The sequence below is a fragment of the Triticum aestivum genome, chromosome 2B (assembly GCF_018294505.1).
Source record: "Triticum aestivum cultivar Chinese Spring chromosome 2B, IWGSC CS RefSeq v2.1, whole genome shotgun sequence".
NCBI classification, from domain to species: domain Eukaryota; kingdom Viridiplantae; phylum Streptophyta; class Magnoliopsida; order Poales; family Poaceae; genus Triticum; species Triticum aestivum.
The window spans coordinates 511,832,251-511,847,913 of record NC_057798.1 but is presented as its reverse complement, the minus strand read 5'-3'; the positions used below and the strand labels follow the sequence as shown (position 1 = coordinate 511,847,913).

The 15,663-nt window shown below is 47.0% G+C and overlaps 1 protein-coding gene and 1 pseudogene across 1 annotated transcript; one reads left to right on the top strand and one right to left on the bottom strand.

Moving 5' to 3' along the window:
- Positions 1 to 10,041: 10,041 nt before the first annotated feature.
- Positions 10,042 to 11,243, top strand: LOC123041524 (uncharacterized). Its single transcript, XM_044464121.1, has 3 exons — positions 10,042 to 10,352; positions 10,480 to 10,559; positions 10,692 to 11,243. Exons 1-3 carry the CDS (start codon positions 10,043 to 10,045, stop codon positions 10,809 to 10,811), a joined length of 510 nt encoding a protein of 169 aa, XP_044320056.1. The 5' UTR covers position 10,042; the 3' UTR covers positions 10,812 to 11,243.
- A 680-nt stretch (positions 11,244 to 11,923) lies between these two features.
- On the bottom strand, positions 11,924 to 14,996 carry LOC123045740 (FT-interacting protein 1-like; annotated as a pseudogene).
- Between the last annotated feature and the right edge of the window lie 667 nt (positions 14,997 to 15,663).

Sequence of the window (15,663 nt, the reverse complement as noted above, 5' to 3'; positions counted from 1 at the left end):
GATCTTTCCAACACGAGGTGCTTGCCAAAGGATAAAAGGAAAAGGGAAAGGTGAAGATCACCTTGACTCTTGCATAATATAAAGACATAAAGTAAAAGATAGGCCCTTCGCAGAGGGAAGCAGAGATTGTCATGCGCTTTTATGGTTAGATGCACAAAATCTTAATGCAAAAGAACGTCACTTTATATTGCCACTTGTATATGGATCTTTGTTATGCAGTTTGTCGCTTTTATTGCTTCCATAACAAGATCGTATAAAGCTTATTTTCTTCACACTAATAGATCATACATATTTAGAGAGCAATTTTTGTTGCTTGCACCGATGACAACTTACTTGAAGGATCTTACTCAATCCATAGGTAGGTATGGTGGACTCTCGTGGCAAAAACTGGGTTAAATGGTATTTGGAAGCACAAGTAGTATCTCTACTTGGTGCAAGGAATTTTGGCTAGCATGAGGGGGAAAGGCAAACTCAACATGTTTGAATGATCCATGACAATATACTTTAACTGAGATGTGAGAAAACATAACCAATTATGTTGTCTTCCTTGTCCAACATCAACTCTTTAGCATGTCATACTTAATGAGTGCCCACAAGTATAAAAGATGTCTAAGGTAGTATATTTATATGTGAAATCTCTCTTCCTTCAATATTCTTTCATGAATTGACCAATACAATGCTTGCTAACCTTCAATAAATTTACAACCTCTACTTCTTAGATGTGAAGTCATTACTCCCCATGAGATAAGCAAATGAGACATATATAATTTAAGATTTATGACATTCAACTCATTCAACCATTTACTCATAGGATATAAGTGAAGATCAACGAGTAAATGACAAACTACTCCAAAAAGATATAAGTGAAGATCAATGAGTAGCTAAATAATTATGTAACTATGTGAAGGATCTCTCTCAATTAAGAATTTCAGTTCTTGGTATTTTATTCAAACAGTAAGCAAAACAAAATAAAATGACATTGCAAGGATAGCACAACTCACGTGAAGAAGCAAAAACTTAGGTTCAACCGATACTAACTGGTAGTTGTTGAAGAAGAAAGGTGGGATGCCTAACAGGGCATCCCCAAGCTTAGATGCTTGAGACTTCTTGAAATATTATCTTGGGGTGCCTTGTGCATCCCCAAGCTTGAACTTTTGTGTCTCCTTAATTCCTCTCATATCATGGTTTCTCTTTTTATCAAAAGCTTCATCCACACCAAACTCAACAAGAACTCGTGAGATAGGTTAGTATAAACCAATGCCAAACCTTATCATTTTCTACTGTAACAAATCATTAAAATTGTTATTCAACATTTCATACTAAATGTCTCTGCATAATTAACACTCCTATCCTCAAATAGAATCATTAAACAAGCAAACATATGCAAACAATGCAACCATATCAGCAATCTGCCAAAACAATATAGTCTATAAAGAATGCAAGATTCATCATACTTCCCTAACTCCAAAAATTATGAGAAAAACACCTTACCGTAGAAGATTTATCAGATCTCAATATGCAAAAAGTTTCAACATTATACCATTCTCTGACTTTTCTAGGGAATTTTTGCAACAGCGGTAAACTTTCTGTTTTCAAACAGCAACATGTATACTAGCAAAATAAGCATGGTAAAGGCTATCCTTGACATTTTTGTTCAAACTAAAGATGCAAAAAATTATTCTAAATAACAGAAAGAAAATACTAACAAGATAAAATGACGCTCCAAGCAAAACACATATCATGTGGTGAATAAAAATATATCTCCAAGTAAAGTTACCGATAGACGAAGAAGAAAGAGGGGATGCCATCCGGGGCATCCCCAAGCTTAGGCTTTTGGTTATCATTAAATTTCTTGGGGTGCCATGGGCATCCCCAAGATTAGGATCTTGCCACTCCTTATTCCATAGTCCATCGAATATTTTACCCAAAACTTGAAAACTCCACAACACAAAACTCAACAAAAAACTCGTAAGCTCCGTTAGTATAAGAAAATAAAACAACCACTTAGGTACTGTAATGAACTCATTCTAAATTCATATTGGTGTAATATCTACTTTATTCTAACTTCTCTATGGTTCATACCCTCCGATACTACTCATAGATTCATCAAAATAAGCAAACAACACATAGAAAACAGAATCTGTCAAAAACAGAACAGTCTGTAGTAATATGTATCAAACGTGTACTTCTAGAACTCCAAAAATCCTACCAAATTAGTAAGTCCCAAGAAATTCGTGCACCAATCCATATAAAAATGAATCAGATCAAAAGCACGTTTTTGTGAATTATCAAAACTAATTTACTGGGTGCAAAAGTTTCTGATTTTCAGCAGGATCAACACAACTATCACCGTAAGTTATCCTAAAGGTCTTACTTAGCACTTTACTGAAACAAAAGCTATAAAACATGATTACTAGAGTAGCATAATCATGTGAACACACAAAAATAGTAAGGGTAAATATTTGGTTGTCTCCCAACAAGCGCTTTTCTTTAATGCCTTTCTAGCTAGGCATGATGATGACAATGATGCTCACATAAAAGATACGGATTGAAACATAACGAGAGCATCATGAAGCATATGACTAGCACATTTAACTCTAACCCACTTCCTGTGCATAGGGATTTTGTGAGCAAACAACTTATTGGAACAATAATCGACTAGCATAGGAAGGTAAAACAAGCATAACTTCAAGACTTTAAGCACATAGAGAGGAAACTTGACATTATTGCAATTCCTACAAGCATATGTTCCTCCCTCATAATAATTTTCAGTAGCATCATGAATGAATTCAACAATATAACCAGCACCTAAAGCATTCTTTTCATGATCTACAAGCATAGAAAGTTTACCACTCTCCACATAAGCAAAATTCTTCTCATGAATAGTAGTGGGAGCAAACTCAACAAAATAACAATCATGTGAAGCATAATCCAATTGAAAATTAAACTCATGATGACAAGTTTCATGGTTATCATTATTCTTAATAGCATACAATTCATCACAATAATCATCATAGATAGCAACTTTGTTCTCATAATCAATTGGAACCTCTTCCGAAATAGTGGATTCATCACTAAATAAAGTCATGACCTCTCCAAATCTACTTTCATAATTATCACAATACTATTCAACATCCTCAAAAATAGTGGGATCATTACTTCCTAAAGTTGACACTCTTCCAAACCCACTTTCATCAATATAATCATCATAAATAGGAGGCATGTTTTCATAATAATAAATTTGCTCATCAAAACTTAGGGGACAAAAATATCATCTTCATCAAACATAGCTTCCCCAAGCTTGTGGCTTTGCATATCATTAGCATCATGGATATTCGGAATTCATACTAACAACATTGCAATCATGCTCATCATACAAAGATCTAGTAGCAAACATCTTATAGACTTCTTCTTCCATCACTTGAGCACATTTTCCATTTCCATCATTCTCACGAAAGATATTTAAAAGATGAAGCGTATGGGGCAAACTCAATTTCATTTTTTGTAGTTTTCTTTTATAAACTAAACTAGTGATAAAACAAGAAACAAAAAGATTTGATTACAAGATCTAAAGATATACCTTCAAGCACTCACTTCCCCAGCAACGGTGCCAGAGAAGAGCTTGATGTCTAGTACGCAACCTTCTTCTTGTAGACGTTGTTGGGCCTCCAAGTGCAAAGGTTTATAGGACAGTAGCAAATTTCCCTCAAGTGGATGACCTAAGGTTTATCAATCCGTGGGAGGCGTAGGATGAAGATGGTCTCTCTCAAACAACCCTGCAACCAAATAACAAAGAGTCTCTAGTGTCCCCAACACACCCAATACAATGGTGAATTGTATAGGTGCACTAGTTCGGCGAAGAGATGGTGATACAAGTGCAATATGGATGGGTACGAAACCACCTCAAAGTTATCCTTTCTGTTCTATCTATTCAAGAGTCCGTAGTAAAATAACATGAAGCTATTCTTTCCATTCAATCTATCATAGAGTTCATACTAGAATAACACCTTAAGACACAAATCAACCAAAACCCTAATGTCACCTAGATACTCCATTGTCACCTCAAGTATCCGTGGGCATGATTATACGATATGCATCACACAATCTCAGATTCATCTATTCAACCAACACAAAGTACTTCAAAGAGAGCCCCAAAGTTTCTACTGGAGAGTCAAGATGAAAACGTGTGCCAACCCCTGTGCATAGGTTCATGGGCGGAACCCACAAGTTGATCACCAAAACATACATCAAGTGGATCACGTGATATCCCATTGTCACCACAGATAAGCACGGCAAGACATACACCAAGTGTTCTCAAATCCTTAAAGACTCAATCCGACAAGATAACTTCAAAGGGAAAACTCAATCCATTACAAGAGAGTAGAGGGGGAGAAACATCATAATATCCAACTATAATAGCAAAGCTCGCGATACATCAAGATCGTGCCATAGAGAAAACACGAGAGAGAGAGAGAGAGAGAGAGATCAAACACATAGCTACTGGTACATACCCTTAGCCTCGAGGGTGAACTACTCCCTCCTCGTCATGGAGAGCGCTGGGATGATGAAGATGGCCACCGGTGAGGGATCCCCCCCTCCAGCAGGGTGCCGGAACGGGCTCCCGAGAGGTTTTTGGTGGCTACAGAGGCTTGCGGCGGCGGAACTCCCGATCTATCTTCGTATTCGATGGTTTTAGGGTATATGGGAATATATAAGCGGAAGAAGTCGGTCGGGGGAGCCTCGAGGGGCCCACGAGGGTGGAGGGCGCGCCCAGGGGGGTGGGCGCGCCCCCCTATCTTGTGGCCTCGTCGACGCTTCCCTGGCTTGCACTCCAAGTCTCCTGGATCATGTTCGTTCCAAAAATAACGCTCCCGAAGGTTTCATTCCGCTTGGACTCCGTTTGATATTCCTTTTCTTCGAAACACTGAAATAGGCAATAAAACATCAATATGGGCTGAGCCTCCGGTTAGTAGGTTAGTCCCAAAAGTAATTTAAAAGTGTATAATAAAGCCCGTAATCATTCAAAACAAATAATAAAATAGCATAAATGCTTCATAAATTATAGATACGTTGGAGGCGTATCACCGCGTCATGGATGTGTTGACTGTAGAGGAAACTGACGAGTTGCTCAATGATACGTCTCCAACGGATCTATAATTTTTATTGTTCCATGCTATTATATTATCTGTTTTGGATGTTTTATATGCATTAATATGCTATTTTATATTATTTTTGGGACTAACCTATTAACCTAGACCCAGTGCCAAGTTTCGCAGAAAAGGAATACCAAACGGAGTCCAAACGGAATGAAACTTTCGCAATGATTTTTCTTGGACTAGAAGACAACCAGGAGACTTGGAGATGAAGTCGGAGGAGCAACGAGGTGGACACAAGGACGGAGGGCACGCCCAGGGGGGTAGGGCGCGGCCCCACCCTTGTGGGCCCCCCGTGACCCTCCTGACCTAATTATTTCGCCTATATATTCCCGTATATCCCCCAAACCACCAGAGGCATCCACGAAAACACTTTTCCACCATCGCAACCTTCTGTACCCGTGAGATCCCATCTAGAGACCTTTTCCAGTGTCCTGCCGGAGGGGGATTCGATCGCGGAGGGCTTCTAAATCAACTATATTGCCCTTCCGATGAAGCGTGAGTAGTTTACCACAGACCTACGGGTCGATAGATAGTAGCTAGATGGTTTCTTCTCTCTCTCTCTCTCTCTCTCTCTCTCTCTCTTTGATTCTCAATACCATGTTATCCTCAATGTTCTTGGAGACCTATTCGATGTAATACTTTTTTGCGGTGTGTTTGCCAAGATCCGATGAATTGTGGATTTATGATCAGCTTATCTATGAATATTATTTGAATCTTCTCCGAATTATTATATGCATGATTTGATATCTTTGTAATTCTCTTCGAACTATCGGTTTGGTTTGGCCAACTAGATTGGTTTTTCTTGCAATGGGATAAGTGCTTAGCTTTGGGTTCAATCTTGCGGTGTCATTTCCCAGTGACAGTAGGGGCAGCAAGGCACGTATTGTATTGTTGCCATCGAGGATAAAAATATGGGGTTTTCATCATATTGCTTGAGTTAATTCCTCTACATCATGTCATCTTACTTAATGCGTTACTCCGTTCTTTATGAACTTAATACTCTAGATGCATGCTGGATAGCAGTCGATGTGTGGAGTAATAGTAGTAGATACAGAATCACTTTGGTCTACTTGACACAAACGTGATGCCTATATTCACGATCATTGCCTTAGATATCGTCATAACTTTGCGCTTTTCTATCAATTGCTTGGCAGTAATTTGTTCACCCACCGTATTATTTTCTATCTTGAGAGAAGCCTCTAGTGGAACCTATGGCCCCCGGGTCTATTTTCAATCATATAAGTTTCCGATCTACAATATTAGTTTCTGATCTACTATTTTTGCAATCTTTTACTTTCCGATCTATAAACCAAAAATACCAAAAATATTTACTTTATCGTTTATCTATATCTATTAGATCTCACTTTTGCAAGTAACCGTGAAGGGATTGACAACCCCTTTATCACGTTGGGTGCAAGTTGTTTGATTGTTTGTGCAGGTATTCGGTGATTTGTGCGTTGTCTCCTACTGGATTGATACCTTGGTTCTCAAACTGAGGGAAATACTTATCTCTACTTTGGTGCATCACCCTTTCCTCTTCAAGGGAAAATTCAATGCAAGCTCAAGAAGTAGCACTCAAGCGAGGTGATATCCCTTTGTACCGATGTTGAGGCAGCTGAGAACATAGGGCGGTGTAGCCGTGGTCGAGATAGCCATGTGAGGGACATCATGGTCGATGTTGAGTTGAGCTTGTTGGTGTTGAGGTAGCACAAATGAAGCCAGGGGCACAAGGAAGTGCCGAGGAGTCGGGGCGCAGTGATGCACCAAGAAGAAAACAGGGACGCGTTCGAGGAAGCCATGGAGGAGGGTGTCGATGTCCAAGATATTTTGTCAAGGTCGTTGTAGACGAGGTGCCACATCAGGTTTGCCAATCTCGGGCACACGCCGGGGATGAAGGCACATGCCATTTTTGCTAGCACTGGGCATGCATAGACGGGGACTAGCATGAACTACACGCCATGTCGGAGGGACCAACATAGGAGGCCTCTAGGATAGTTACGGCGCAAAACGGCATGGAGTAGAAGGTGTAGATGTTGCTCATGGTTGCTGGAGTAGACAAAGTGGTTGAGGAAGATGACGTCGATGCTGTCGACGAGCATGTGCAGGATGAAGACAAAGATGTGGTCGGAGAAACTAGAGGTAGACCGAGAGGGGCCATGTCGGTTGCCTGTAGAAGTGCGATGGTGGTACTCAAAGTAGGCGAGGAAGAACCCAACAACATGATGAAGACCATGCATGGACGGTGGCGATCCTGCACAACACTGAGGGAGGCAATGTAGCGGGCACGACAGTAGACGTCAATGTATCAATGGTACAACGAGCTGCTGTACAAACGGTTTTTAACCCCTTTCCTCGATGACATTTTAAACCGTCGCCTTGTTAGTGTGTGCGATAGGGCGGTCCTTCCCACACGACCCAGAAACCGTCGGGGATAGGGAGCCATGTTGCAGACACGTTGCCAAATGTAATCGCATGCGATGCAGCAACATATCGCACACACCACATTTTGGCACACGTGTGGGATTGGTGATCAAATGTTTCTAATGGCGCAGTGAAACCAAACAGTGTTTCATATTGAACCGTTTGTGAAACAGTGTCTAAGGCGCACGGGCCAACATAGGGACTGTGTGTGATATGTGTCTCATCGCACACGAGTTTTCTACAGAAATCGTCCGCCATGCATGGCACCGTCGCACACGTTTCACGAACAATTACTGTGTGTGATAATATGCTATCACAAACAGTTCAAGAGCCCCTTCGCAAACATACAACTATTGCAGACTGTTTTTGATTTGTTATGTATCACCGGCGGTTGCGGTATGAGTGATGTGTGCTTTTCATTTGGGATTGCACATGTTTCCTAAAAAAATTAGGAGTGGGATTGTATTTTACATTGGGCACGGTTTACTATAAGCACTCATGTGCGATAATGTGCTATCACAAACGGTTCGGGATCCCCTACACACATGTAGAAGTGCTGCAAATCGTCAGTGATCCGCTGTGTATCACCGATGGTTCCGCTATGATTAACGTATGCTTTCCGTTGTGGGTCGCACACACTTATTTAGTTGAACCGTGTGCGCATCAATGGCCAGGTTAAAACAAAAATATCGCATTTGAATCGGCATGCATGCAAAAAGCAAATTCACCACAATATGCAATTGAATAAATAGTGTTCACAGAAGGAACATTCATCAGAATTCACAACAATTGCAATTGAACAAATGGTAGCTAAATTCCAATGATTTGTCGACATATATATGCATTACATAATTAATCATAGTGTACGAAATACGAGACCTCATCACATGGAAAACAATGGATCCATGCGCATATGTTTAGCGGATAACTCTTACTCATTATTTCAGGAGAAGGCATGCTGAAATCTTCATTATCACCAGTGGGCATGTTGTGATTCAGGAACAAATTGCTGATAAATCTTCTAACCATCAATAATTCACTAGCGGGGAGCGATTCAGGGGTCCTCGGTTCAAAGATGAGCTGCAGTATTTTTAAGATCAGAATGCGCCATACGAGTGGAGTAGCAGATATTAATTAAGATAGACTTACTGGTACTAATTCGCGAGCATCTTCACAACTATCAGCAGATTTGCAGATGAAGATCATGTGTTACAAACATAGTATCCACAAAGGTTGGTCCCTTCACAACCACATAGCATCCAGATTTTTCCATGGCTCTTCTTGCATGGGCAACCTCCACAACCACATGATGACGACATACTCCTCATCCATGACTGTTGCCGTTGACATTCTCCAAGCAGTCGCAACAACGTCTGATAGAAGTCCAAACATAGCAGATCTAGAGGATGGGACTAGAAAGGAAGAATAGGTTAGGGAAAGAGGAGCGAGAAAAAAGATGAGGCATCTGCATTGTGTGCACCACAAATATTAATGTTAGCTAAGTTAGTGTCCCGATTTGTTGGTTGTGCGTGTTAATAAATCACCTGAAACTGATCTAGCGAAATAGGCACAAGTTCCAACGTGCAAAACTGAATGCACATACTAACTTTCGTGACGAAAATGATCCATCTCGTAGATTGTAACTTGGTAGAACAAGAGAAAACATGTTAGCACTAAAAATAAAATCAAATAATACAAAAGTTAGTGCACTTTGAAGAATGAAATTGAAATCATATCTGTTAGGGGGAGAATCATAACTGTGACATCGAAGTGTTTTCACAGATGAATATTTGACAATACAAGAATGCAAGTATTGAAGAATAGAAACATGCGTATTTGAGGCAAGAGAACAGAAAAACTTGGGAAAACGACGGAAGCAATTTTGCATGAAAAGAACGATGCATGAAACAGAGAACAGATAGAACAACACGAATGGATGAGTGAGATCGCGTAAAGAAAAGTAATTGGACAGAAGAAAAAACAAAAAAGAAAGAGAAAGAAAAACTGACGGCTGCAAGCGTTTTCATAGATGCGTACCCCTACGAATTTCCGATCACAAAAGGCACACAAACTAAGATTGCCAGAATTGATCCCCGAAGTTGATGACATTTAAGCCAAAATCTGCAGCGATTTTCGTCTAGCTCCATTACTGATTCTGAAATTTGAATTTCAAACTCACTTTCACATCCTTGCTACTGTCCAAGAGAGGAGAAAAGCGCGGCGAGCAAGGCAAAGCTAGCTGTGAGTAAATCCTCCAACGGGCCTGGCCTGCCGATCACCTCACCTGCTCAGCAACACGCAGTCGTCGTCCCATCACCAGCTGTCTCTCACGTCATCACAGCGGAATCCCCGGGCGCACCCTAGCACCCATCTAGGTCACTGCACATGGGACACACCCAGCCCCCCGTAACGGCAAAGCGGAGCCTCTCCTGGCTCCTGCCACTCGGCCCAATCAGAGCGGCCGGATGCCCGCCACGTGTCCCGCGGCACGTGAGACCCCGTACGGGGGAAGCGCAAAAGACCTCGTCGCTGCGGCGCGTCTGGACGGGAGGAGGATCGGAACGGAACAGAACAGCAAAGCCTCTCTCCAGTTTACTTTGGGTTCGTCCCTCCGGCGGCTGCCTGCAAGGAGCCCGGCTCTGGGGCCAAGGCCGGATTGGATGGCTCATGCCGCCGACGCGAGGTCGCGCTGCGTCGTCGCGGTGCTCTTCGCCGTGGCCGTTTTCCTCGCCTGCTTGCCGCCCGCCGCCACCGCCTCCTCATCTTCCCGGTCAGGTACGTCGTGTCGTTCGCCATCCATTCGTTGCTCTCTACAACCCCCGCCGCAAGGTCACCTCCTTGGTCCTCGCGCCGACCGGAAATCTCCTCCGCTCTTTGACGCCCTTGTTGGTCTCCCTCGCAGCGGCGGCGGCATTGCAACGAGTCGAGATGGCGGCCATGTACACCCCGCAGGACCTGCAGGAGAAGCCGGATGTGACCAAGGTACGTACGCGGTGACGAACGGCGCTCGCGCCGCCATGTTACGGCTTCGGGACGAAGGAAAGGCCGCTCCTTTGGAGGTGGTTTCTTGTCGTCGTGTTTCGGGCTCATGGGGTTTTAATTTACCGTGCGCAGGACGCGGAGGAGGACGTGAGCACGACGGGGTTCGGCGCGGAGGAGGAGAGGGAGGTGCCCACCGGGCCCGACCCCATCCACCACCACGGCAGGGAACCCAGGCGCCGGCAGTCGCCCTGATCGGCAGAGGATGAGGATGCTTCCGTGGGTCCGTTCATCCAGCGTGAGTGAGCCATGAATCAAGAACCAGATTCTGATATGTCCTATGCATGGGTGCTCTGCTGAATCTGCACATTGGATTCTGATTCCATTGTTGTTGTAGGGTTGTACTACTAATCAAAGGAAAAGGGGAAGAGCTACAATTCATAATAAGGGTTGTACAATGAGCTGTTCTTCCCCTAAACAAACTTATATGCTATTCTTAGTTTTGTTACTGCTTGCTTGCCCTCCGTTCCAAAATAAATGACCCAACTTTGTACTAAAGTCATCTATTTTGGAACGGAGAGAGTAGTTCAGATACGACTGCGCTGTTGTGTACTTCAAAATTTTGCATGGGCACAGGGGCAGCTTTGCCTAATTAAAAAATTGTACTGTAGATGAATATGAAAGAGATTTGCACCATGAATTGGAATACGTTTTGAGGTTGCTGGAACTACATTTACTCGGGAATTTGAAGTGGTTGTCTGCTGGTAGCAAGGTTTATCAGATTTCCTACGCCCTGCAGAAGTCAGAAGTATTCTGTAACTCTGTTCTAGGTTCTGGAAAGATGCAAGGATCAAACTGGAACACATGAATCTGTTTGCGCTGCATGGGTTGGTACAAATGCGCTGATATGAATCGCCTTTTGTTCCATTAGCATCTCATCTACAGGACCTGTCAATCTGTCATTCCTCTGAAGTGCATTCCCTCTAGTATTTCAGTATGTTGAATGGATTCAGATTTTGTGGAAAATGATTGCAAACAAAAGAAGTACTCCCTCTGTAAACTAATACGTATAAGATCTTTTAGAGCATTAGTGATCTAAAAGAACTTATGTTAGTTTACAGATGGAGTACTTGCCCGATTTGGTGAGATACATTTATGTCGCTGGAACTATATTTACTCTATAGCCTATACTCCACTTTCAAGTTGGTTGTCTGCCGGTTGCAAGGTTTGTCAGATTTCCTACAGCCTGCAGAAGTGTTCTGTAACTCTAGGTTTCTGGAAAGATGCTAAGGATCAAACTGGAACACATGAATCTGATTAATGCATTTGTCCTGTCGATCTGTCGTTCCTCTGAAATGCATGCCCTCCAGTATTTCAGTCTGCTGAATGAATTCAGATTTTGTGAAAGGGGATTCAGATATGGCAAACAAAGAGGAAGTACTTGCATGGTTTTGTGAGATGTATACGGGGATAGCAGCACGAGCCCGCTGTGAAAAATACCAGTCCCGTTCGGAGGCATTTCACCGACATTTAGCGGTGGATTGCAATATTTTGATCATGCTGGTGAGAGTGGCTTGCCAGGATGTGGCCGTCACTGACACTTACACATCACGGCAGCGAACTGAAGAATCGAGCAAAAAACATGAACAAATCACAACAAATCAGTACGCATGCTACAGCATGGTGTCGGCCCTGGAGGGCAGCCTCTTGAAGAAGTTGCCGGCGGCCGACGGCATCCGGCTCCGGAACCGCGGGTGGCGGAGCGCGTACAGCCCGGCGACGAGCGCCACCACCCGGAGTGGCGTGACGTACAGCGTCACGGCGGTGACGAGGCAGAGCGCCGTGGACAGCGCCGTCGCCCTCGGGTCCCTCCACGCGAGCAGCGAGCGCACCCTCTCCCCCTGCGTCGCCACGTCGCCGACCACCGTCTGGATCCGCCCGGCCACGCTCCGCAGCCGGTCGTACCGCAGCCGCACCACGTCGTTCGGCTTCGACGTCGGGAACGTGTCCAGCTCCTCGTCGATCTCGTCGGGGTGGGTCGCCTCCGCGCAGGAGAGCCTCGCGTCCATGCTCGCCGGCCGGCGGGGCCGGCGCCGGTAGTTCCACAGGCCGGCCATGGACATGTACAGGAACACGGTCGGCAGGATGAGCCCCGGGAAGCACATGAGCGTGACGAAGAGCAAGTGCACCAGCACGGTGGTCACCGGGTTCCTCCAGTGGCACACGTCCACGAGCCACCGCGCCGTGCTGGCCGCGCCGGACAGCAGCGCCGTGACCCGGAAGAAGTTGGCCTTGCTCCGCCGCATGCTCCACAGGTGCGACCCCGCGTCCAGCATGTACTCCACGACCTCCCGCCGCAGCGGCGGCTCGGCGCGGCTCAGCCGCGCCGCCACGATGCTCATCGCCTGGCGCCGGAGCGCGTCGAGCTGCGGGACGGCGAACGGCTGGACGTAGTGCATCTTGGGTAGGAGGGGCTTCCCGTACAGGCACACGACGCTGGCGAGAGAAACGGAGGTGAGGCGCACGGCGAGGCAGAGCTCGCCGTTCTTGCGCACGCCGGACGGGTGCAGCACGACGAGCGGGTGCGCGTTGGTGTACACCTTGTCCATTTCCAGAGTGGAGAGGCGTATCCTCACCTTGCCCATCATCTGGTCTCTGAGGACGGCCTTGCCGGCGGCGGCATTGGCTTTGCCGAGCTGGCAGTTGTCGAACATGGCGAGCGTGAGCACCGTGCAGGGGTCGTAGACCTCCCACGTGTACTGCTCGTTCCACCGCGGGCTGCACGAGTCGACGACGGTGCGCGTGCGCACCCACTTCTGCCCGTACTTGGCCACGCAGTAGGCGTCGGTGGTGCCCCGTCCGTCGGTGGTCTTCATGGGAGTGAGCCCCTGCGCGCCGAGGACGCCGACCTCAAGCACACCGACGGGCGGCCGCCACAGCTGCCGCGCCGTCGGGCGCGTGTCGCTGACATACATGGTCGGCTCGTCCATGACGTGGTACGCGCCCTCGAGGCACGCCCGGAGGTGAACGCGGCCGGCGAAAGTGGCTTCCGGCCGGCGCAACGGATGCCCGAATGGCTCGAGGCTGAACCACTGCGAGTGGATCGCCACGCGGTCGAGGCGCTTCTCGAAGATGGTGAGCGGCAGCACGGCACGCCCGACGATCTCGTCCTTGCCGGGGTGCGCCCGGGCCTCGACGATGAGCACCGCCGGGTCCTCGAACGGCTCCGCCACAACGAAAACCAGCTCCTCGTTCCACGCCAGGCTTGTCGGGTTCCTCATGGCGCACGCCTTGGTCCGGAGCATCATGCCGCCGACTTGCACCTTGGCGAAGACCTCGACGTGCTGCCGGACCTTGTCGCCGACGAAACCGCCCGTCACGACGTCCTGTGCCTCCAGCACGTTTATTCGGAGGTACCACAGCTTCGGCGTCACGTACACCTTGGACCGCGCGCTCTGCACCGCGGCCACACCATCAGCGCCGCCGCGCACCGACGCCGCGTCGGCGTGCCATGCGTCCCCGAACGCCTCGTCGGCCTGCGTGCCGACCCACACCGCGAGCATGACCTCGGTCGGCAGCACCATCTTGCCACCATGGCGCACGTTCTCGAGGCGGTACCACTGCGGCGCGAGCGGGCTGTCGGGCGGCATGCGCAGCGGCACCTCGCTATGTCGAACGCGATCCTGCCGACGTAGTCGTCGCGCGCCACGGCGTCCCTGTCCCTGACGAACACCTCCAGCGCCGTGGCCTGGACGCGCTCCCTGGAGAAGGCGAACACCTGGTTCCACTCTGGATTCGACTTCCTCTCGTGGTGCGGCGTCGTGCCGCGGTAGTTGCCGAGGCGCACCTCGACGTAGGGGCTGCACCCGCCGGTGACCGCGCCCACGGGGATGCCGCGCGCCTTGACGACGCGCACGTACAGGTAACGCATCTGCTCCACGAGATCGTAAGAGCTCGCCAGCGGCCTCTCGCGGGAGCCAAGGCCCATCCACCCGCCTCCGCCACCACGCCCACGCCCTCCGCCGCTGCCGCTGCCGGCCGGCCACTGGGTCCTGACCTGTGGCTGCGGCATTGCGCCCTTGGACTTGTATTCCTCCGCTCTCGCCGGTGGCGCCTGCGCGTGGAAGACATACGGGTACGCCATGACCGGCGAACTCAGCCACCGGCTTCTCCGTGGCTGCTCGCGCGTGTCGGCCCGTCGGTTGTCGGTTCAGCGGTCGACTTCCCCGGAGGTCACCGGCGAGGGAAGGCATGCAAAGGTGGCAGCACCATCAGTCAGCTCAGCTAGTACTGCTAGTTAAGCAATGGGCTGTACATGTGGCCTTGCAGAACCTTGAAGCATTTTGTGGTGGATGGTGAGATTGTGTGACTGCGCCAGTTTCCATGAGCCCGGAGGTGGGGGGAATAAAGATGAGCGAGATCATGCCAGTCACGGCGAGCTGGTGGGTTTCTTTAGATCTGGAGTCTCGGTGAAGACACCTGAGATTTCCCGGGAAACTGCCTGCGTCTGTTTCCAACTGTATTGTGAAGTTTCCACAGTAGTGTGAACCAGGTAGACATCTGTACTGTAATGCGTTAAACTTTTGTACTGTCAATTGGAGTACATCAGTACTAACAGATCGCAAAATGATTCTTCTTCTCTAACACCGCGCATAGAAGTAAACAAAAAACTTGTTCACATAATACATATTGTAGATGATTTCTCAGCAGAGTTTATGGGATTGCAATACAAGGGAGCAAAGTGTGTACTTGCTGCTTGAAAAGCAAAAGCACTTCAGGAGCTTTGATCTTTGGGGCCTGGTTCTGCTTTAACCCGATAAGCTCTTTTTCCTCTCTCTCCTTGGAGCTTTATTCTCCTACACTCAGTAGTTGTCATACTTAAGTATGAGGCCTCCTTAAGTATATTGACCAATCTCAAATGAAGAGTGGTGCTGACTGCTGGGTCTTTCAAAAGAAACAACTTATATTAGGCAAATCTAGCATCAATGTAGGGTCCAGTAGCACTTCGAGAACTGAAATTTACTCCATTTCTTGCTGCAAATTATTCCTTGGTTTCTTGATTCCTAGTCGTGATCTCAAGATCCTTTGCACTATGTCGGTGCCTTGG